This window comes from Geospiza fortis, unplaced genomic scaffold (assembly GCF_000277835.1).
Source record: "Geospiza fortis unplaced genomic scaffold, GeoFor_1.0 scaffold66, whole genome shotgun sequence".
NCBI classification, from domain to species: Eukaryota; Metazoa; Chordata; class Aves; order Passeriformes; family Thraupidae; genus Geospiza; species Geospiza fortis.
This window is the reverse complement of record NW_005054312.1, coordinates 2,194,729-2,218,198: the sequence shown is the minus strand read 5'-3', so window position 1 is coordinate 2,218,198 and position 23,470 is coordinate 2,194,729. Positions and strand designations below refer to the sequence as shown.

The 23,470-nt window shown below is 45.0% G+C and overlaps 1 protein-coding gene across 1 annotated transcript; it reads right to left on the bottom strand.

Annotated features, from left to right (window-relative positions):
* Positions 1–1,099: 1,099 nt before the first annotated feature.
* Positions 1,100–23,130, bottom strand: CRY2 (cryptochrome circadian regulator 2). Its single transcript, XM_031055805.1, has 12 exons — positions 23,069–23,130; positions 20,570–20,678; positions 16,899–17,041; positions 9,924–10,108; positions 8,518–8,606; positions 7,399–7,539; positions 6,590–6,901; positions 5,419–5,570; positions 5,089–5,291; positions 4,528–4,617; positions 3,886–4,027; positions 1,100–3,397 (listed from the first exon to the last, which is right to left on the bottom strand). Exons 1-11 carry the CDS (start codon positions 23,128–23,130, stop codon positions 3,888–3,890), a joined length of 1,626 nt encoding a protein of 541 aa, XP_030911665.1. The 3' UTR covers positions 1,100–3,397; positions 3,886–3,887.
* Positions 23,131–23,470: the final 340 nt, after the last annotated feature.

The following is a 23,470-nucleotide window of genomic DNA, read 5'->3' as shown; positions in this document are numbered from 1 at the left end:
GCTTCGTGCACTTCCTAAGACCAAGACCTGCTGGTTACTCAGAAAAGTAATGAACCTCATGGAACTCTGCTAAGTTAGAGGTTCCACTAAGTGGGTCTAGACAGGAGCACCAAGGAGGAGGGCAGGATGCACAAGAACTTGACTCTGTGTCCTTGCTAGTTATTTGATTGCTAAGTCTAGCGTATTTAATACAAGCTCATGACTTAGCTTGGAAGTCATTAGCTAAAGGTCCACCACTGACAGGGGACCCTAGCTGAACAATTGTTCACAGCTCTGTAGGACTTTCTGCCCCAATATCTACCCTCAGTTGAAAGAAGTCTTCAGGCCATCCTGGTGAGCACCCCAAAGCCACTGCTCCCTCTGCGCAAGCCAAGAGCTCACACTGTGCCTGTGTTGGGGTGCCTGTGTCAGGTATTGCCAGCTTGCCCTGAGACACAGAACACAGGAAACAGAAACCCCCAAACTGGCATCCATTTCATGCTACTTTCTTCACAACGGCCTCCAGCAGTCCTCTGCTGCTTATGAAACAAATATGGCATCTTTACTAATGGTTACCGATGGCTGCTTCTTTCCCCATAAACTGGCCAAATATTTTTGAACTCGAACTGTTAGCACCCACAACTGAGGAAGAACTTGTCACAAAGCTAAGCAAAGCATAAACTTGTTCTATCTGCCGTCTTGTACTTTAACCAAGCATGCCAAATTCTAAATATTAATGAAAACAAAGAACAGTCATTCCCTACTTGTCACATAGTTTTACCCACCTTTATCATTTCAGTTGGGAAAACATGCCAGAGTGGGTGAATCCCAGCCTACTTACAAGGTTTCTTGAAGGGAGCTTTTCCCTTATCTTTCTTTGTCTGGCCTGATGTGTGTGTATCATTCCCAGTGCTACTACCTGAGCTGCAGCTCTTCCAAATACCACCATCCATATCCCAGGTACTGACAGAAACCTTGCAAATGTGATCTCCCTCGCCTCCACAAAGCCTTTTAGATCACTTAGGGGATGTAGCCTCCTCTCCCCTTGACTCTTTACCCCCACAGATCCAGCCCCAAAAATTCCATTTACAAAGTGAAATAATTGGGATGACATCAAAAAGAGAGTTAAAGACACTTATAAAAAGTTTTATTTACAGACCATTGCCTAAGCATGAAACTCTCCAAATGACAGAAGTCACAATTTCGGTAACATATGTGTACAAAGTGCATGTCTTTCCCCTTTCTTCTCTCTGTAGCAGAAGATGGGGGTAGGGGAGTATCTCTTTTTCTTTATACCCTTCTGCCCCCAAGACAATGGGAGTAACAGCTGAGTCAGACTGCAGGGGACAAGACCTGTTGATGACTAGGTTATCCAGCAGGCAGACTATGAATAGTAGTTTAGAATAAAGTAAGGTTAGGAAAAGTGACTCTTTGTTTACTTGTTCAGTCTGCCCAGTGGATTGTCTATGGAAAAAGAACATAAGATCAAAGCCCCAGGGAATGGGAAGGAAAGGTTATTCAGCTATTCATTAAATTTATTCACAGACTCAATTCAACCAGTTCAGGTTTATCAGGTACATTTGACTCAGTTTCTATTCACAGCCCTGTTGCTCTGGGTTCAAACACAGGCTCCAAAACTGAATCTGATTATCCCAGTGGGAGAGAACTCGTGTACTCCCCAAGCAGTTAGTTCCATAAGCTCACATATAGCCCCACACTATCTGTGTCAGGCAGGGATGAAAGGTTTTGGACAGCAAATGAAAACAGTGCCAACAGCAGCCCATTGCATGGGATGAGCTACTCCATCTAATTCCTCTTGGAAAACAGCCTCGAGAGAGAATCTCCTGCAGTAGCACCCTCCCTTGCACTATTTGGTGCAGGCAGAGGCGCTCTGCCAGCACTGTGCTGACCTGACAAGTAACAGGACCCAGCAAGGAGTGTATGGTTAAGAGCCAGGAAAGCTACACAATCACCTCGCTAGGCTACAAAGCACCAGCGTGAATGCAAGTGGCAAGGAGGAGCAGTGGGCAGGTACAGGAGTTCACTGTATGGAAACTCAAAACACAGATGCCAATACAGAAGAGAGCAAACAGAATGGACACTGGACTGAACTTGAGGAAGACTCACTTCAAGGAGCTGATGTGTAGTACATCCTCTGTCAGTAAGAGGCACTGCACAGGCTACACACCAGACACAGGCTCCATTTGAGAGCTCTCAATTAGGGAAGGAAATGCTGTAGGAGTGCTGGGCCCAGGTGTAGCTTCCTTATTACTTGGATTAGATCTATTCTGAGATACTGCTTTGCTCATATCAAGGCATGATCTTATTCTCTGAAGAATTCCTCCTTCTCAGAGTCACAGAATCAACTAGGTTGGAAAAGACCATTGAGATCATTGAGACCAACCTATATGACCTAACAATCACTATGTCAACTAGACCATGGCACTGAGTGCCACATCCAATCTTTTCTTAAACACCTCTGGGATGGTGACTCCACCACCTCCCTGGGCAGCCCATTCCAATGCCCAACCATTCTTTCTGTGAAGAACTTTTTCTTTATGTTCAGCCTTAACTTCCCACAGTGCAGCTTAAAACTTTGTCTTCTTGTCCTGTGTCTAGTTGCCTGGGAGAAGAGACCAACCCCCACCTGGCTACAATCTCCTTCCAGGGAATTGTAGAGAGTTCCTCTTCCCCAGATGTCAAACAGCTCTGAAGTGGCCCATTCCAAGCAATAGCACTATGACTCACCTTGCAGTGGCAATGTTCTTTTGCAAGGAAAGTTTTAAGTGCCTTTCAAGTGTATCTGTTCTTGTGCTACAGTTGACCTTCATTTTGTTTCCATTCCACATAGCATTACCTTGATTTACTCAGAAAGCATCTCCTTCCTTGTCAGCCTAATGAAAGAAATACCGAGTTTCCCCTGTTCTCTTGTAGGATGGGTACTCTATTTTTGACATTGTAGCAGCTTCCTTAACTCCTACTATAATTTGAATTAATCAGCATACATCACAACCAAGTACTATTGCTGAGAAAGGATGCTCACTATTTCTGAGATGTGCAGATGCTGATTCCTACATCAATGCATCAACTCATACACACTGAGCCATTGTCAGAAAAGAAAGATACACCTGGGAGTGAGCAAGTTGACAGAATGTTCTTGCCCTGTTTAATGTGGGCAGATTTTGGGCATGGCTGAGAAGAGATGTATTTGGCTCCCTGGAGACCAGAAAGCCAAATATTCCCAAGCACAAGTAATGCAGCGCCCTTCTGTGGCAGCTATTGGAATTACACAGCTATACGAGACCCTGGATTTTCTGTTGCAGACGGCAAGTTCCAGTCCCTCTGTGACAGCAGCTCCTACTCTTCTGGTCACCTCTTCAGCGCTCTCTCTTTTCACTTGCAAGGTGCTTGTCGCTGGCTGTAGGAGACAGTAAAAGAGACAATTTGTCTTGACCTCCCTTGTCACACTGAAAAGTTGGCAGAACATGTGACCAGCTCCTTGCCTCCTGGGATCTGGAGCACTGCAGGCAAATGACTGGACCTGCTTGATCTCCTGCTCTAGCCCATCCCCTCACCAGACGGGAGAACCTGGCTGTGAGCCCACTCTGTGGAAGGAGAAGCAGCCTCACAAGAGCAAATGCACCAACAATTGTGCTTTGTGACAGCTCCAGCACAGGGCACCGCTCTCCACCGGACAACGGAGCTAAGAGTGTGTCACGCAAAATCCAAACGACCTGCAGGCAGACCACTGCCATATTTCTGGGCTGTGGAATTACACTTAGGAGCCTTACACATCCCTTCGCAAGGAAGCCCATTTTGTTAATTAAAATGGTGGGAGTAAAAATGGAGCCTTATTAGCTTCCAGAACCAGGTAGTTTAAGCCAGATCACACTAGGAAATACTCACAATCACAAACTCTTTCCAGAGATCTCTGAAGTGGGGAGATCTGTCACTTTGGCTCGTTTGTACAGTTCTTCAGAGCATGGCTCTTCCGCTCCCTCGTGTTTGCGTTTTGGAGAAGCCTGGTCTGCTTGAGACAGCCTCACTGCTGTAGAAGGAAGAAGAGTCGTCACTGCAATGGTTTCCCTGTGTTTAGATGGCCTCACAAGGACACCCATGCCTAACCTGCCACAGAGCTGGGAGAAAGAAGACTGCACAAGCACAGAGCCATTTGGTCACAGCTTCCCTGAAAACTTGTACCAAAAAATCTTTGTTAAAAGCAGAATTAAGTCACCCCAAACACAAAAGTATCCTCGTTTGACAGAGGACAGCTTAATTGTACCTGATTAACCCTACAGCGATCTGCACTTCTCCTTTAAGCGGCTGCATATGATCCCATACAGGCAATAAAAGACTCACATTAATGAACTCTTATTCTTCAGCCATTTTAGACATGAAGGCTCACTGGGGACTTTTGAAAAAAGTGTAAAGGAATGTTAATGTTTTCCTAGCTACGTAGCCTCTTCTTATTATAGAAAAGGATCCTCTCCTACCTGTAACCTTTAACGTGACATGCAAATCAAAAGCACACAAATAGCTCCAACTCACCTGTACTGGTGCTGCAGCCCTGCCCTGAAGCCGAGTCTGTGACCGGGCCACTGAGATCTTCCACACAAGAAGGGACAGATGCCAGCAAACCTAGAGAACGGCAAGAGGATCTGAGTTAAGAAACAAAACACACCTGGGCTGGGAGAAGCTTTTCACTGAAATACCTTAGTGATCACCAACCAGCACATCCATATCCCAAAGCAGGAGAAGTTCAGAGCTGCACTGACCCAGTGCTGACTATAGACACACACTGTGATCCAGCTGTGCATTTATTTAGAATACACTGCTTAGGTTTTCTTACAAAGTGAACAATGGACCACTGGGGGTATATAGACGGTGCCACGCTATCAGCAGCTCTCAGACCTAAACACTCCACTCTTCACTGTCGGAGAACATAATGGAGCTCTCCCTGGAAACCAATTGAGCAGATTTGGCAGGCACTGCTTCCTCTTGCAAGGACAGGCCAGAGAGGCAAGTAACACCTATTTTAAATCATGACCTTTTCTCCCAGCATTTTATCTCCTATTAAAGACACAAACTTTTGCAATTGCTGGTACTTACAGAGGCCCCTATAGCGTGACAGCTGCTGGTAGATCTGCTTCATGCGCTCAATGTTCAGTCGGCTGGTCTCTGCGTGGTTCACCATGGGTTTGGGGTAGTCCACCCCAATGATGCACTTGGCTGCCTTCTGCACAGACTCTGGGGCATTCCATGGTTCATAGATATATCGTGAAGGGAAACCCTTTAGTTTGGGCAGATACCTCCTGCAACACAAGTAGAAAGCAGTGCAGCACACACAACACACAGAAAGTGCCGTGCACCTGTGAGCCACTGATTGACTTCAGCTTAGAGATGCAGAAACAAAGATCAGCTCCAGTCAACATCACTTACTTCACATAGTCACCACTGGGGTCTGTGCGACGTCCGAAGCCCACAGGACAGTAACAGTGGAAGAACTGCTGGAAGAACGCGCTGCATGAGAGCCACATCCAGCTGCCTGCGTTCACGCTGAAATCTGCATCCAGCAACAGCTCATCAAACACCTGCAGCAATTGGAGGAAAAGGCACTGAGACCTTCCCTGGGGAGGACTTTGTGGCAGTAGGACCCAAGATGCTATTTCAAATGGCAGGCTCTGAGCTATGAGAACAGAGCAGCAGCACAGAGGTGATCTGCTGGCTGAAGTCAGTTGGCTGGTCAATGCATCTCACTTCCTGACACTTTCACTTAGGGAGGCATGGTCTGCTCACACTGATAAAGCACTGGCTTATCTCTCATGCAGCTACAGACTAAATCACTACCTAGTGTTGCAGCAAGCTTTGGGTATTGATCCTAGCCTGGCAGGCATAACTAATGCAAAGCATGAACCTTGGGAAGGAGAGGATGCTGCACAGAAGAACGTGCAACAAAGCAAGAAGAAAGTACCCCTCTGAAGGTCCCAGAGCACACTACCACTGAGAGGCAGAAAGGTTTCAGCAGTAACTCACATCCATGCACGAATGCTGCACTTTAGGCAGCACTTTCAATTATGCTCTTTGTCAGCTTTGTGACCAGAAGCCTCTGCCTCCACTTTTTGTGTAGGGCAGTATGTACACTGGATAGATTCAAGGTGTGTGTCCTTTCAGATGGCCCAAGAGGAGGGTCTTTTACCTCTTTCCTTGAGAGACTCTAGACTCAGATTTCACAGTCATGGAGCGCTCCCTGACCGGCACGGTGATGGATTTTATAATGAGGAAAAAGGTCAGGTTAAGAAGTGACATTAAACTTGCAAAGAAAATAGATGGACTGAGAGAATTTTTACAAAAAAACAACCCAAAACTAAAAGCACCCCCCCATTTAGTTATGGTTACTTGAGGCTTGTGACACAGTCAGTGCCTTGCAGTAGAAGGCAGAAAGAAGTCAGGCTGTTGGCTGGCCAAGAGCCTGCTAGCAAATCCTCTCTTCCATGCACCTTTTACACGTGAAGCAAAAGCCATACCTGTGTGCCCATCCTTGCAGCGAGTGCCAGGGAGACTTTGTTTTCCTTACGGCCTCCTGCAAATATCTGAAAATGCCAGGACTCACCCTGACTCCTGACTCCCAGCTGATCCAGAGGTCACCCCTGGTCAGGAAGCAGGCCACTGCATGTCTGGCCAGATGGTGGATCCACCCTTCTTGTCTCAGTTGGGTCATGATTGCATCAATCCAAGGGAAGCCTGTCTTGCCCTCTGCCCACTTTGCCAAGGCTTCAGGGTTCCTGTCCCAGGGGATTTGTATGCAGATGGGATTCCCCTCCATGCGATCAAACTTTGGGTTGTTGGTGGCTGCTGTGTAGAAGAACTCCCGCCACAGCAGCTGTCCGTACAGAGAGAGGGGGGGTGTGCTGTTCCGCTTCACCTGTGGAGAGGGAACATGGCTGCTCACAAGCACTGAAGGACTGCCTTCATGAAGCTGAGCTGTGAGGCACCCATGCACTTACACACATTTCACAAGTCAGCTACTGATCACTGCCATAAAGGAGCTCAGTGCTGGATCCCCCCTTATCAGAAAGCCCAGATGGTAAAGTCAGAGCACTGACAGAGGTCACTCAGTACAATGACAAGTGACTGGAACGATGTAAAACTAGCTGTAAATGGCTCTACAGGGCTCATAAAACAGAAGTCCAGACTGAAGAACAAGGTACCACCAGATTTAAGGCCTGTGTGAGTACATACAGGAGAATTACTTTCTCACCCAAAAGCCTCCTCTGGTAGTAGCAACAAGCTCAGCCCAACAATTAAATGCTAGGGAGGCAACTTATCTTTTGCACCAATTCTGGCACACTGTCTGGCAAACAGCATCATGCTATACATGCTCAGACCCCACCTGCCCTCCAGGTGAACCTTTTGTCTTACCTTCTTGTACAGCTCCCAGAGACGATAGTAAAACAAGCGGCAGGACAAGCAGCCAAAACGCAGGTAGGGACTGAGTCCTGTAGGGCTGGCCAGCAATGAATTGGCATTCATCCGTGGTCTTTCGTAATTTGCAACCCACGCCTAGACAGATTCAGGAGAAATGAGCCAAAAACCCCTTGTATTTGTGGGACACTGCTAAAGGCAAGCCTCTGTGCAGGTGGTGAGGGCACTCCAGACAACACAGTCTCTTTTATTTACTTCCAACCACTGCTGGGAGAGGTCCCAATCCCATGCCCCATTCAAGAAATGCAAAACCTTTGCTCCAGGATTTAAACTAAAGTTATTTTGCCCATGAGGATTAATTTGCTTTGCATACAGGAGCTAACAACCTGGAGGGTTCCTAGGGATACCAGCTAACACAACTGTTTATGTCCAGGTACATCTATCTCATTTTACACACTGAACAAGTAAACTGGGGAAATTCAGACCCTTTTGTGGAGCATTATGTTGATAATTTATTCCCTCTTCAGCACAAGTATTTATGCTTTGATTTCCACAACTGACATCAAGCCACCCAGCTGGATGGATTAAAGAAGTACAAAATGGTTAAAACTGAGCCATGCTTTGGCAGCTGGGTCACCTTTCATTACTTCGAAATTGTTTACCTTGTGCACTATAATCAAGAACACCAGCCCCATTGAAAAAAATCTGATTATTTCAACAAGGGGCTCAAAGAATGCCAGCCAGTGAGACACCCTATTAAGATGCTGATGGACAAGGGGAAGGCATTCTTTTATAAGCATGTACTCGCACTCATACCCAAGGTAAAGATAACAAGAGGTGCTGTGCAGTGTGCAGCAGGGACTGAACAACTTAACAGAAGAATTTCCAAGTTTGCACTCCTCTAAAGGAAACTGAGTAGACACAAAGAAGAGTCCAATGTGCTTCAAATAGCAGCATAAATAATATACTGCTCTATATTTTTGGACCATACACTCCTTTCCACAGGTGAACATTATGACCACTGCTAGGAAGAGCAGGGAATGGGGTAATAGGCAACACTACATTTTTCATTTGGAGGCACAGTCTGCAAGAAACACCACTTAAATAAGGGGTTACCTTTCTTTCCAAGTGTTTATCTAGCCGTGCCAGAGCTTCTGTCTCCCCTCCTTGCCAGACTGCAGGGGCAAGACCATCAGTTGGAAAGCCTGAGAGAAAGAACTTTGTAAGATTTGAAGCTACGCCAGACAAAGGGCATAGATACGGGATAATGCACTAACAACAGCAAGACAGTACATACTACACTTGCCTAACTTGGCTTACTTGCTGCTCTAATCCTTGTACAGCAGGCAAATCATGTAGGATATAGGGAGAGCCTGCTCATGACACAGCACTTCAAGGGCCTCTCCCTGCAATGCTACAGGCAGCCTTATGGTGATTTTCCCCATTGCTCACAGCCAGCATTCTCTCTGGTGTGTCAGCACTACCCACAGGGCTCTGTTCCAAAGGCCAGAGCAGCTAGCAATGGAACATCTGCTTCACAGCTCTGCCTTACAAAACACCTTGCCATCAAAATCAGCAGCTCACTAGGCAGCCCAGCTGCTCCTGGGAAGGCGCCTATTCTGCTGAGGCTGGTGCTGGGGAAGGCACTGGATTAGTGCAAAAGAACCACTGCAAAGGGGGAAGCAATAATGCAGTCCCCCTGTAGTGCTCTGGGCACACAGAGGAGGCCCGTGGCAGCAAGCAGAGCAGTGTAAGGTTACAGGTAGTCTCACATTTGGCCAGACAATACAGAAAGTAGATCCATGCAGGGATCTACAGCCCTCAGGATACTACTGTTGAGAAGCCCCATGCTTTTACATGACTGTTGAAGCTGTGCCTTAAGGTGTCAGGAGATACTTCCTATAAAGCTGGTATGGAGCTTCCAGTCACAGACACACAGACAGTACTCTGAATTAGTCCTTTCTTCCCTTGCATTTAGATTCACTTCCCTGATGTAGGTCTTGCATTCCTCATGCCTCAGCTATTCATTCTCCTTCTTCAAGTCTTACAGGACTGTAAGGCACAGCAGGATGAGCGGAAGGAATTTTTGTAATATCTTTTGTCTTGCTAAGTTCCCAAATTGGTGCTGCTTGGCAATAATGGAATGAAATTATCTAAACCTGGTACACAGTTAGTTTACCTCTTCAGGTCTGTTACACAACACGCCTGAGACTGCAGTAGGAGGAAAGCAGCTGGTGAGGACATGAGATCCTAGTACAGTGGTTACATGCTCAGTACAGCAGAGAGCACAATGACAGACACAGAGCCTTTCAGAGCAGTGCTAAAGGGGATGCTGGGCATCAGCAGCAGTGCAAGAGATGCCAGCGTGTTATCACAAGGTCCGGCACTTGCTGAAAGAATTGGGCCATGCTATGGCTAGAAGCAGCCCATGTCAAGTGAGAACATGTGCCAGCCACTGCAAACAGTTCCACTAGATCCTGTTTCAGCTAGCAGTAGTCCTTGCCTTCACTCTTGACACATACCCAGCTCTTCCAGGGATGGGACCCCATAGACATCGTCATGGTTTTCCTGGATGTCCACTTTACATGTTTCCATCTGCTGACTTATTACAGTGCTCACTGGCTTCTTGGGGAGCTCCATACGGCTAATGATGGCCTGGAAGCGCTTGTAGGTGAGGGGTGGCTTGTGGCCATTCAGCTCAATTATTCTGGAGATAAAATAAACAAGGTGAAACAATACAGCCTCACTACCATAGACCACACAAGGAAATGACATCCAGACTGGCCCCTGCTATCTCTACTCAGGATAGCCTTTCACTCTGATTACTGAAATCCTTATAGACCTATGTTTCACTTGATGCATCCCTCAAAGGGATATTAAAATCAACCAAACAAAATCCTAAAATATATCAGAAGACAAAATATCATATATTTCCACATCTCCACAGGGAAAAAAAACCCCTCAAAACAGCTCCAGCTGAATCAAGCTGAGCATCATATCTTTCTCCTGGAGCTCATTAGACCCCTGTATGAAATCTCTATCTGATTATTGCCTGTCTCCTCAAGGTGGCAAATCCTAAACCTGCATCTGGGTCCCCTGACACCTTGTGATATCCTAATCTGATTCTGACCGTACTTCCTTCTTTTCTGACACAGAGGACTCAGCCTGTTAGTGACCCCTCCTCCACCTATCTTGGATGAGACAAATTCCAGTTTGCATCATTCCTCTCTCTCTGTGATTAGAGAGATCACTATCCTCCTCCATGCCATAAGGTCACGAGCAGCCCTGTCTCATGGTACTGACCTGTGTCACATCACACTAGGGAAAAAGACAGTCAAGGTTCTCCATTCCTCTACTTCACCAAGCATCCACAGCCTGCTGAGGCCATGCAGTCTTATTTTTCCCGGGACAGAGAACTTTGAAAAGCCTCCTGGGCACGGTAAACTTCCCCAGGCTGAAAGATGCCATTTTTAACCCCTCCCCTGTAGGAGTGGAAGGAGTTAACAGCAAAGCCGACAGCACAGGGATCGCCAGCATTACATAAAGCGGAGGCAGGCAACCCCACGGCTCACACAGGAGCTTGCAGCACAGCAGCCTTCCCCACCCATTACAATCAACAGCTTATGCAAGGGGCCGGGCTTAGAGCCGAGTGTTCCGGCGGCGCCATGTGCCGCCCCTTTCCCCGGGGCGCACGTGTGGCGGGGCGGAGCGACACGCCGGGGCCGGGGCTCCCGCACGTGTGCTCCGCGGTGACCCGGCTTCCCCGGCACCGGCCCGGAGCCAGCCCTCCCGCACAGCCGGCCGAGGGAAGCGGAGCCTTCCCCACGGGCAGCACGGCTGAACAGATTAAAAATGAAGCCTCCTGCAGTTTCCTCCCTGTTTTCTGCTTTTAAGTTGTAAACACTGGGAGATAAAGACGAAAAGGGCAAGGAGGGAGGGAAGGCCATCGGGATGTGCACAGCACTCTGACACAGACATAGCCACAGAGACAGATATATTTGCATTTGCCTTACAGCCAACACGTTCTGTCCTGCATCACCACCAGAGTGCATCTCCTCTGCTTTCCTGCGTCCACTTTTTTGCTGTCTGTCTCCACGTTCCACCCCAGAGATGGCAAGAAATGACAGAACTCATCACCCACCACACACTTCTCTGTGGCTGCTTTGTGAGTCCCCAAACAAGACCAGCCAAAAGTCCCCAGAAAAGTCAGTGTTTCCACTGGATGAGAAGTGAGGCATTTCCAGTTACAGCACTCTAGAGAGGCTCACTTGTTTCCATAGGAATTCAGAGCTTGGAAGAGAAAAGGTGACAAAGCTGCACCGTGTTTGCCCTGAGGTGCTTGTGACAGGGGCAGGGAAGCTACTTCTTCCACATTGCCTCTTTTTTCAGTCCTGCTAAAGCTGCCGTTGAGTCCGAGATCCACACCACTGTACAAGATCCACAGCTAAAACTTCTGTGGACAGCTGGCTACTTGGAGCAAATCACTGTGACTAGTGGATGCTGGTGTCTGTGCTTGAAATCCTCAAGGATGTGAATATGAGTGAAGTTACCTAGTACCACTCCTGAATTCCTGAAGACTTACTGGATCAGGAACGCAAATATTTTAAGATAGGACTAGGACAAGTTGCACATTTCACAGCACCTGACACTAGCATTATGCACTAAATCTGGACCTTTCACAATACTGCCAGGAAAAGTAGTATTGAATACTGGATATTGCACAATATGGGATATTATACTACACTTACTGGGTATTGTAGTACTGTTCAGGCCTTCTGTACAAAAAATTGTACAGGAAGCTCCCCAGGCAGGGGTCCTTTCCTTCCTCATACTGACCTTCTAATCCAGGCCATACACTTTCACATGACTTTCAATGACACGAAAAGGGAGGCCCCCTCCCCAGGATTTAATACTCCCAATTCACCCATCTCCCCCAGCCCAATTTCCCACATGCAGCAGTTGTTCTACCTTTCTTGAAGTGGAACAGAGAATCATTGTATTCATCACACAGAACCTTACCTTAGTTAGTGAGCACACCCAAAACTGGCTGTGCTACCAAACTAGCAATATGCTGCCCAGCACTATCTGACAGTAGTACCTTGATGCCAGAAGTTATGAAGGTCTGTTTGACCATCAGTCACACTTCACCTCAGAAAAGCAGGCAACCCAAACCTGACCAAACAATTCCAGCACTGCTATGATTATAAGGTAACAGCAGAGTGTCTGCAGACTCAAATTCATGCCCTCACAGGTGTCAGCTTCTGAATCATCTCCACAGCAGTGCCCCTGCAGGATGGCTAATGGGCTCAGGAAAGCTGCTGGCCTCAAACACCTGACACCTCAGCTCCCTTGCAAATGACAAGGCCGGGTTCTGGCAAGGGACTGAATGTGCTCCCTTGCTTCCTTGCGGGAGGAAGAGCTGGCTGCCAGCACTCGGCATGCAGGCTGCCCAAAGCAGCCCAGTACCAATTCACGCGGACTGTGTCGTTAGCCTTGCCAGCTTATGCAATTGCTCTGATCCAAATCCCTGCTCCTGAGAGCTCATGGAGGGCTCTGTCTAGTAGAACAAAGGGTATTTCTACGGATTCAGAGAGGAGATGGAGAGATAACCAACTGATCTGTCCATCCAAAAGATGCTGAACAAAGAACAAGCAGTTCAACTTCCACAGAAACACATACCGAGAAGATGAGAGATGAAGAAGTGACTTGATGACAGGCTGGGTATCGGCAGTGGGGGAAAACACCTGACACCAGAGCACCATGCAAGACAGGAGAGGATAACAAGATGTGGCAGGCAGAAGTTTGAGTAAGCCTTCTTAGAAATAACCCACCTTTTCAGCATAGTGTACTGAACTGCAGAAGCACCAAGGCATGCACACCTCCCCATGCTCGGTTCATTTAAGTTAGCACGTGCTCCTACGAGAACACATTCTGCCATCATTTCAGCCTTAGCCTCAGGCATTTGAGGAAAAGGTGATCCTGATGGATGCTACAAGCACACAAGATCACAGTGTTCTTTTCTGACCTAAACCACTCCTGCTGAACAACCCAGCCTGCCTGGCATTACAGAACCCACAGTGCTGACCATAAGTAAACACACTACAAAGGATTTAGATCCTAAGGAGGAGAAAATGGGCAGATCCAGGGAAGAGACAAAACAACCTGTCACCTGGAAGTTGTCAGACAGAATAACTGTCAAGTAAAGGCTTATGAACAGGCTAAGCTTATACCCAAGAAATTATCTTTTCTGTCTGACTTCTACAATCTGAACATTGCTCAGCTTGATTGGGATTTCCCAGATTTTCTTAGGAGTATTCACCAGCACTGATGTTTATTTCCTACACCCCTCTCCTTGTTTTGGGGAAGAGGAGGTAAAAGATATTCTGATAATCACACAGGTATGCTGGCAGTGCCAACAAGGGGCAAACTGTAATCTTCCTACTGGGTAAAACTGGTCAAATTCACAAGTTAACTGAACAGGCTCTTGGCAAATGTTTAAAAGAAGCTGGTGAAGGTGGTACCAGGAACACACGGCAGGGGACAAGAGAAGTGCTGGATTCATTTATGTAGGAGTTAAAGATTAGTCTAAATTGTTTGAAACTGGGCTGACAATCTTGTCAGAAACCTGATCAAAGAAAGATGAGAAGTAGGATGCCACCACCAGGTATTATTACCACCTGCTAATTATGCAGGAAAAACATTAGGGTGAGCAGAGGGACAACACATACCAAGTGTTAGAAGCTGGAAGGAGAGATAGTCTGAGACTTCCAGGAGAAACACAGTATCAAAAACTGTATTACCACCTGCTGAGAAATCTCAGAATGCCAAGCACAGAGAAATGTCAGAGTAACCGGACACCTCAAGTACATCCACACAGACTGGGCATCTATCACACCCCATCACCTGCCAAAACCCAGTTTTCAAGTTGCCATAAATGACTGCTTCATGAAACAAGAAATCAAGAACCCACAAGAAGTGTTAATTCATTATTTAGTCTTAGATAGTGCTAAGGTATAGCTGAAAATGTTAGTTATCACTTGCCTGCTCTGTGACTTTAGCATGCATCAATTTAACACCCTTCCAGGAGCAACAATATCATACAGATGTGAAAAGCTATTTCAGAAAGATCACAAGAGTCAAAACAATTAAAGAATAGCATCAGCTAAGACAACAGAGGCAGAATCTTTTGGAAAAATGAAGACAAAGACAGAAACCCACCAAACTTTGGTGGGTTAAATCAAAAACCATAGCCTTCTTGCATCTCCTAATTGAAATCAAAGTTTGGGAAACTTTTTAAAAAAAGCGTAAGTAGTAAAAAAAATCTAACCAAAACCATCCCATTTACAGACACTCCAAGATATTTACAGGCCCAAGAGGTGATCAACTCATTAAAGAAAGGAGAGACTGTAAGAGCACAAGAAAACCCCTGCATATATTTCTGCAGGTGTATTCACTATGGAGGTATCTAGGGAGGTTATGACTCTTGGTTTTTTAAAAGAAAATGTTATCAGATGCTGTGACAGATTAGGAGACCAGGAAAAAGTGCCTGGTGGAAAAAAGCGCACAAAACAATGCTATGCTTGAAAAGCTTGTCAGGGCCACCAAATATTCACCCAGAAATTGTAACTGTCCAAATACTATGGGGGAAAAAAGAAAGTAAATACCACTCCTGATTTTAAAAGCATTCCAGGGGCATCAGAGGGACAAATGAATAGACTGATGTGAACATTAGGCAGACGGGTAGAAAACACTAATGGAAACAGTGAATGCATGGATATATGCAATATGTTGGAGGGTTAATTCGGCCTTGGTAAAAGGGAAGTTGTGCCTGAAAATCTATTAGAGATATTTGAGCCTGGGGCAAGGGAGTCAATATATCCTCTGTAAATTTTGAGAAATTTCACTGAGATCCCTCAATGAAAAAATTTAAAGAAACCACAATAATTTGCAATAAAGGAAAAGGTCCATGCAGACAGAAAATTCTTTCACTTACAGAATTAGAGAAGGAATCTATTTTTCCAACAGGAAGAGAAATCCTACACAGAGTTGAGCTAGGGCTCGTGCTGCTGAATATTTTTTACAAAATATCTGGGAAGGAGCAAAAAAGAGCATGATGATAAAGATTACTGACGCAATAAGCATCTGGGATAGCTAAAGATAAAAGGCAACTTAACAATTTCTCTATATACCACACAACCAGCTGCCAAAAATATCAGATGAAATCGCAGTGTTGGTCATGTTGTTTCTCCATTTGCAATCATAAACTTATTTATACAGTAGCAGCCTCTCAAATAGCTATGACCATTCTGGAAGGAAGCCCTGAGACATCAGTTCAATGTTTAGCAGCACTCAGAAAAATCAGAAATAATGCTACTGTTATGAAAAGACAGGACACATTATAGCACTCTAAAAATCTATGTTGCTTCTACATTTTGCACACTTGTCATTTTCTCCACTGCTCTCCACCTCTAGAAATACCTGGAAGTATAAAGAAAGGTAATAAAACAAGAGATTTAGAACAGATTCCACCTGAAACTCTCCACTTTGGAAAAGACATAGGTGACGTGAAGACGAATGTGATGGCCATTGACACTGGAGGGGTGAGGATGTAATAAACTTTGGTAATAAACATGGTATTCTGATGCAGAATTAGAAAACAGCATCTGCTCACAAGACGGGTTCAAGAATCCTTCTCACTCCAGGGACAAACATTTCCACACAGTATGTGCTAACTGCAAAGCTCCTTCCCATAGGAAATTATGGATGTTAAAGATTTATACGAGAAAATCTACACTCAGCATTACTGGCACAAGTCACATCAGAAAGAAAAGGGAAAAAAAAGGGAGAAAGAAAAAAAAAGCAAGCAACCTGTAAGAATACTTCTAAAACACAGTACTGACTTTGAAGTCAAGCATACCTTAGAGTCTTAGCTGAAGGACTGTCACCACCATTTAAAATCACATGTATATAGAGGGATTATGCATACAAGTAAATATATAAAAACTCAACATCAAAACAACAAACATAGCAAACACACAACGAAGACAAAGCATTCAGGTTTTAGAAAAAGGAAAGTTTGTTCCAATCTACCTTGTTTTACTTCTTCCAGCTGTCCTGACACATCCTTCAGTTAAAAGACCTGCTTTCATAACCTGTTTGAGACAACAGCTCAACTACCTTTATTACAATGAAGCAAAAAAAAAAAAGCAGTCCATACATTGAGGACATGCTCAAGGAGAGCAATCAATAGGACACGGCCGAGCAAATTAAATGCCACTCAAGTACAAAGTTTAATAAGCTTGAGGCAACACCTTTCTGTACATTCACGTCACTGTCAGCACTTTGACGTGTTCTAATCAAAGTGGAGTGTGCCAAGTAATCCTTACAGGCTCACTCAGGATGACAGTGATCAGTGTAATGGAACAGACTGAAGTCTTTGCAGACAGGACAATCCCAGCCTAGCCCTGACAGCACCTCTGCCCTTTCTCTGCCCATACCTGTCCAGGTCATAGAGGGTGTGGGAGTTCTCTATCACCACCTCCACACCAGCCTCCTTGGCCAGTTTGATGATAGCTGCATCCCTCTCCTTTCCAAACGGCTCTGAGTCATATTCAAAGGTGAGACGAGTGACTCCCCATTCCTGCAAGAAAAACAATACACCCAGCTGTCAAACAGAAGACTATTTCTAACCAACACAGTTACAAATGAAGATTTCAGAATTCCTGAGCAATTTAAAGTTCTGAAAGCTTTGAGAGTGTTGCTGTGAGGAACAGCAATCTGAATTTGAGATAAGCAAAGAAGCAACAATTTTATCAGCTCCAGCAAATATCAGATCTGCTATGCAAATTTGTAATGTCAGGTTTAAAACACATCAGAGGAGGTTTAGTTCTTGTCTATTACTGTTCTTAGATTTCAGCTCAGTTCCTGAGCCCTACCAATAACACATTTTGTTGCACATGCTGTCCTGAAGTAACCTTACCATCCTCTTCCAGCATTTGCAGAAAAAGCATTTCAGAAAGCTCTTCCAACAGAAGTTCTGTCAACCCCCCGTGTTTTTATGTGGCGACATTAAGTAAAATCAATACAGCCTAAATTTTTCCTGATATCTCTTTAAAGACATCACATGACAGGAAACCAATATCCATCCCAAACAGAAAGAACCAGGAAATTGCAGGACACAGGACAGCGACTGAGTGAACCTTTCTGGTGTGCACAGTAGGGTATGATACTGCAATTCAGATTTAAAGTCCTGCCTTTCTGGAGTTATTTTAGAACTCTAGAATTACAGAATGGTTGAAGCTGGAAGGAACCTTAAAGATCACTTAGTTCCAACCCCCCTAGTCAAGCCATGCACTTATTCTCATCTTCATAGCTTTAATAGATCCCTCACAAATTACATGGCATAGGCCTTATGAAAGAGCACTCAGACTCTTCTAGGCTTTTCTAGAGCACAGATTGTTCTCAAAGTCTATGGCCTAGTTTTCCTCAGAAAATGAATCCTATGAGAAGAGGTTTAATGGTTTCCACAGCGACCTTCCCAAGACATCCATCAAGCAGAGCAGCAGCCCACAGATTTGTTTAGCAAACACAACCAGAAATCTACAGACATTTAAAAAACACCCTCACACAACTAAGAACCACAATTCTCCAAGTGAGAGAGTCTAAATCACCCCTGTATATACAGGAGACTTTTCTACCTGCCAAACAGAAGCAAAGTACAAAGAACAAATGTGGTAGCTCCCTGAAGACCATTAAAAATAATGCCAAATGTGGGGAAGAGGATTTTGAAGCAGAAAACAACTGTACAAGCCACCTACATTTCTAAACCTGCAGACTCAAGCCTAAAATTAATTTTAGGAAGGACAGAGAAATGAACAAGTTATATACCAATGAATGTACATCTTAAAGAGATCCTCCACCCATTTTTCAAAGTAAGAACATGACAGCATCTACAACGCAGAGCAGGGGTCAGACAGACATTCCAGGCCCTGCCCTGCTCCTATGTGATTTAACAGTTTAAAATTAAACTTTTCTTTCTTCTATAAGAAAGCCAGGAGCAACTGGAGGACTTGGAAAAGATGGTTTTGGTCTCAAAGAAATACACATTACTACCTTGAAAGAATGGAATGGAATAAAAAACCATTAGGCTTACAGTGATTTTAGGTAAGCAGCCAACACTTTAAATTCAGGTATTTCCTACAGTTTTGAGAAGGCCACTGCTCTACGTGATGCAGTAGTACACAGGAAGCAGAGCACAACCAACCAGAAAATCTGTTACCTCTATGAGAGTAAATTGCTGCAGATATACAAAAGAAAAGTCATGACTGATGACTTGCCTCTTAGATCTAACCTAGAGCAAAGAAAAACTGTAGGGGAAAAAGCACCAAAGGAATTGTGAAAATACTTCAGTGAACAAACAGTGCACTTTTATTCAAGAGGTAAAACTACAGATGCTTATTCAGAAGAAGTGAGACAAAAAACTTCTGCACAGGTTAACACACTGCTAACAAATACACTTGTCATGGTACCCATACACAGCAGTGCCTTTGTGGTGACTGTTAATGACAACATAGCTCAGCTACTGGCAGAGAGAGCAGAAATTACATTAGACCTAAGTATTGCAGTAGCAAATGTGACATAACTCTCCTCTTCACAAAAGCTGACAGCAAGACATGAGCTGCTGCTAATTCTGTGTTCAGTGCAGCAGCTCTGGAGGGGCCTCAATCCCTACCAAAGCCATATATTTATCAAGTAAGAGCATCAACTTCCCTCTACCTTTTTCAGTGCTGTTACTGTACTCCTGAGATACTCATCAGCTCACCTACACAGATAAAACAGACTGCAGCAAAAAGCAGTTCTGGCTGATTACATAACCAGTGTCTCCAAACTTCAGACTCTGCCAACTAGTTTTTGTTCTTTAACCAATTGAGCATTTTTCTCCGATAAAGTTTTAATTATCCTGTCAATACCCTGAACTAAAGAGGGCATGAACTACTATTAGCTGGAACTTACTTGCAGATCAAAAGATAAAAATAATCCAGACTCTGAAAAGGCTAAAAGCAGCACATAGTTTGTGTCATGTGTTAAGATGCAGAAGCCAAAATAAGTATCAGTGCCCCTTCTCATCTGCACAGTCCAGTTCCTCCCCGGTACTAACTACCCTCCTCCAGAAAACACACATCAGAACCATTTACACAAGGAGGGTACATATTCAAGTTCACCACTCCTTCTCTGGCAGCTGGTCTGCAGTAGGATTTGGGGGACACTAGTTCTGTCAACCATATAAGGCACAGCCCACATGACACCTCCAACTCATACAACTATTAAGAGCCACATATTTTTTCATTTAGTTTTGTAACACTATCAAAGACATTGTCAAAAAGCTTCAAAGACCTTGGGAAATACAACCTTAGAACAGGATGGAGAAGAATGACACTGTATGAGAAGCCCTGATATTCAAGGAGATGCTCTTGTTAGCCCTGACATCTGCAGCACTAACATATCATATTAGAAATGTGCGCCAATGATCCATTATTGATCACCAAGGTAACTGCATATTCCTAAACAGTACATCAGCCGGAAGCTTGGAGCCAAGCTATATCCTGCTGCTGAGATGACTAAACTGCAGTCTTGAACAGAAAAAGAAAAGGAAGGTCAGCTAACATAAAAGCTCCTGAATTTTGAAATTTTAACACAAAATCCTACTTGCAATTCACATACATCAGTGTACTTTCTTCTGTTGTCTGTAAAGGTCTATGGACACAGCAGTCTTCCTAAGTAAAAACTGCAATAAGCAAATTGCCACTAGAGAAGAAGCTCTCAACAAAGAAGGGTCTGTGTGTCACAGTGCAGCCCTGTGAGAGGTGACTTTGAGAAACTAAGTTCAAGACCACCATCCAAAAACAGAAGCTTGAGCACCCTGATAGTAGGTTACACCCTAAACTACATTTCTTTGCAAGTCTGAGTTCAGGTGCAGATCTGGCTCCCAAGCTGTTCCTTATAGATAGTAGTTAGTTAGCTGTAGTTAAGGAGGAAAGTTTGTTATAGTGAAGAACTAGTTACAGTTAAAGAGATGCCAAGGGAATCACCAATCATTAGGGAGTGAAAGCAAGTTTAGCACCAGATCATCAATTTTTCTTTGTTATGCTCCAAAAAATTACTCTCTTACTTTAAAGAGTCTTGGGAAGACATCTGTTGGCTGCCCTCGCACGACAAACAAGCGAGAGTTCAGCTTCCTTAAACTGTTGTCCAGATCTTCCAGGGACTGGAGAAGAAATCTGCAGAGAAGAAACAACAGCAGTTAGTGTCAGCTAAAAGGCAAATGAGAATTTGCATGGAACTCCAGCAAACCTGCATCACCAAATGAAGCTGGAAGTTTGGACAAGAACCAGAAAACAAGAATTAATATTTACCTCTGGTCTGTCTAACAACTTTTATGAGATTGCAGCACCAGCCAGCTCCCATTCACTGACATGCAATTTGTGCTTGTCCAGACCCAAGAGGCTTCCAGGATGTTCTTCTTACTGCAACCCACTTCCCACATTCTCCCTCAGAGGTGGGAGAACACCCATGTCAGTTCTTCTCTCCACATTACATGGAGAAAGCATAAACTATGTAATTCCCTACTGTACATTTTTTCAGAGGTTTTGGGGCAAAAAGGGATTTTGCATATGAAGAGGAAAAATTTTGATGTATTACTCCAAAGAAAGTAATGAAATACTGCAAGAACTGTCCAGGTTTTACAGTTCTAGCTATAAATACACCATGTCACAGCAGAGAAATGTACTCTCCTAGCTCATCAGTAGCACAGGACTGAGCACCAAGATCTCCTGAGGAAAGAATCATCTGTACTTTGAATAATTGCAAAGAGAACTGCAATTCATGTTGCACCATGAAGGCACAGAGATGAGAGCATACCAAGACATTCTTCTATTCCCTCTCACCCCAAAACTCGAAAAAGCCATGTGCTTTCTGCATTTAATGGTATGTCTTACTGATCCCCCACTGAGCTATAAACCACCAAATGTATAACATTTGCTTTCCTAGTCACACATCACCCCATCTACAGAGTAACTTCACTTTGTTTTATTTAACTCTGCAAAAAACACCAGCTTTAAAACTTTAGTGTCTCCTCAGCACCTGGCACTGCTGGCAAACCACAATCCTTTGTAAGTGAGCCTGCCAACCCTTACCTTTCCCTCTGTCCTCCGTGCCCACTGTGCAGTGTGATCTGCCAGAATCCCCTCAGCTCCCTAAAGACCCCCCACAGCCAAGGAAAGCCAAGCTACTACAACTGCACTGCAAAGTGGCAATTCCTCTCTCCTCAGCTGCACCGCCCACAATGTGAACTGTGAGCTTCCAGATAGAGCAAGTTAGCTCTGCACTTCTGGAGGGAGAAAAGGGTGCAGGGTTCAAAAAGAAGGGCACTCTATGAAAAAGAAGAACACCCAGAACCAGGTCCAGGTAACGTAAACAAACCACTCCGTGAGCCCCAGCCCGCTTCCCATTTATTAAGTACGAGCATCAACTGCCTGAGGTGTTCCAAAAACTTTAACAAGCATTAATTAGTCCTATATGGCTCACACATGCTGTGCAGTTAAATAACAAGGGGTTTTCAACATGATAAATTTGTGAGAACTAGGTAAAACATAAGCATTTGCCCCTAAGGAACAGAACTCTGAACATAAATATTTGGATTAAAAAAATTAGCAAAACAAAGCCAAGGCTCACAACAGGAATGAATGGGACTTTGGCCAACATAAGTAACTTGCTAATATGTTTTTTACCAAACAGCCAGTGGTGCTCATTTCTGACCTCTGCAGTAGTTCCACACCTCCAAGAAAACATTATTTTTAAAAACTTTGCTTGCTCATATATTCCATGATTACAACATAAAGAAGACTCCTAACTGTTTCCCTCCCTTCGCAACGTTGGTGGAAACAAACAGGATTAAACAGATCAGGAATTAATCTGTTGTGCCACCACTTTGGTTCTTCCAAACGAGGACAGTCAGCAACAACAGCAGCACGTGAAAGGCATTTCTGTCTGCTGCTGCCTGCAGAAAGTCTGGCCTATGAAAAGATCAATTCAGATTCCTATAACAGAATTCACAATTTTCTGCACTTTGAATGACTACACTGGGGTAACTTCTGCACATTTACAATTTTTAAGCCATCGTCTGCTGTAGGATTCTAGAAACATACAGATACGACCCATACAATCCCATTCCTTGAAATGAAGCTAAGGTGCACAGCAGAAGCAATCAATTACAACTCCAGTTTCCCTAGTGCAGAGCCACGTGACATTTCCAAGAGTTCTCAAAGCATCTTCAGCCGAGTTGTTGTCCGTCGACTTCCTCTGGGGGGGTCGTGGAAGATCTGCTTCACTTGTATGTAGGGGAGTCTTTCCCGGGAGAATCCCTATCTCGACTGGGCTTCCAAACGTTTAGGCTGCTGAGACCCGCCACAACAGCATTATGTAATGTTAGTGGCTACAGGTACGTGAGGTCTTGATCTTTGCAAAGACATGACTCATGCTATACATTTTCCCATTTGCAGAGATGAGGAAAAGCCCATTCAGCTTCATCCCTAGTTTCTTAGCAGCAGCCGATGTGCATTTCCCTAAGAAAACGGAGCGATGGGAGGACCGGAGCTGCGTGCGCACATACCGACGCGCGCCCGGCCGCCCAAGGGCAGAGGGGAGGCGTGCTGCAGCCGCGAAGCTGAGCATTCTTTGCCCTCGTCTCTAAATTCAAGGAAAAGGGTTTTCCAAAGCTAAGTGTCCATCGGTTGCTGCCCTTATGCACTCGCCCCACTGATAAAGTCTAATGACATTATATAAAGTTGAAGGCATCCTCCCACACAGGCAGGCAGCATCGCTGAGAAAAGCGGCGAGGCCAAGCGGACAAGGCACAGCCGCTCTCCTGCAGGAGGGCCGGGGGAGCACTAAGTGGGCCCGACATGTGAAGCGAGTGCTGCTGCGGCCCCACCGACACGGCCCACACCAACCCAGAGCGCTCCGGTGTCGCGGGAGCCTCGTCCGCCCGGTCCCACCCCCAGCCCGCACGCCC

Excerpts from the sequence above, each read along its gene's own strand:
- CRY2 (XM_031055805.1), bottom strand. The coding sequence starts at position 23,130 with ATGCTCAGCTTCGCGGCTGCAGCACGCCTCCCCTCTGCCCTTGGGCGG. Across the intron at positions 5,292-5,418 it reads CCCAGTGGTGACTATGTGAA|GAGGTATCTGCCCAAACTAA; the intron begins GTAAGTGATGTT and ends CTTGTGTTGCAG. Across the intron at positions 4,618-5,088 it reads GTCACGCTATAGGGGCCTCT|GTTTGCTGGCATCTGTCCCT; the intron begins GTAAGTACCAGC and ends GCCGTTCTCTAG.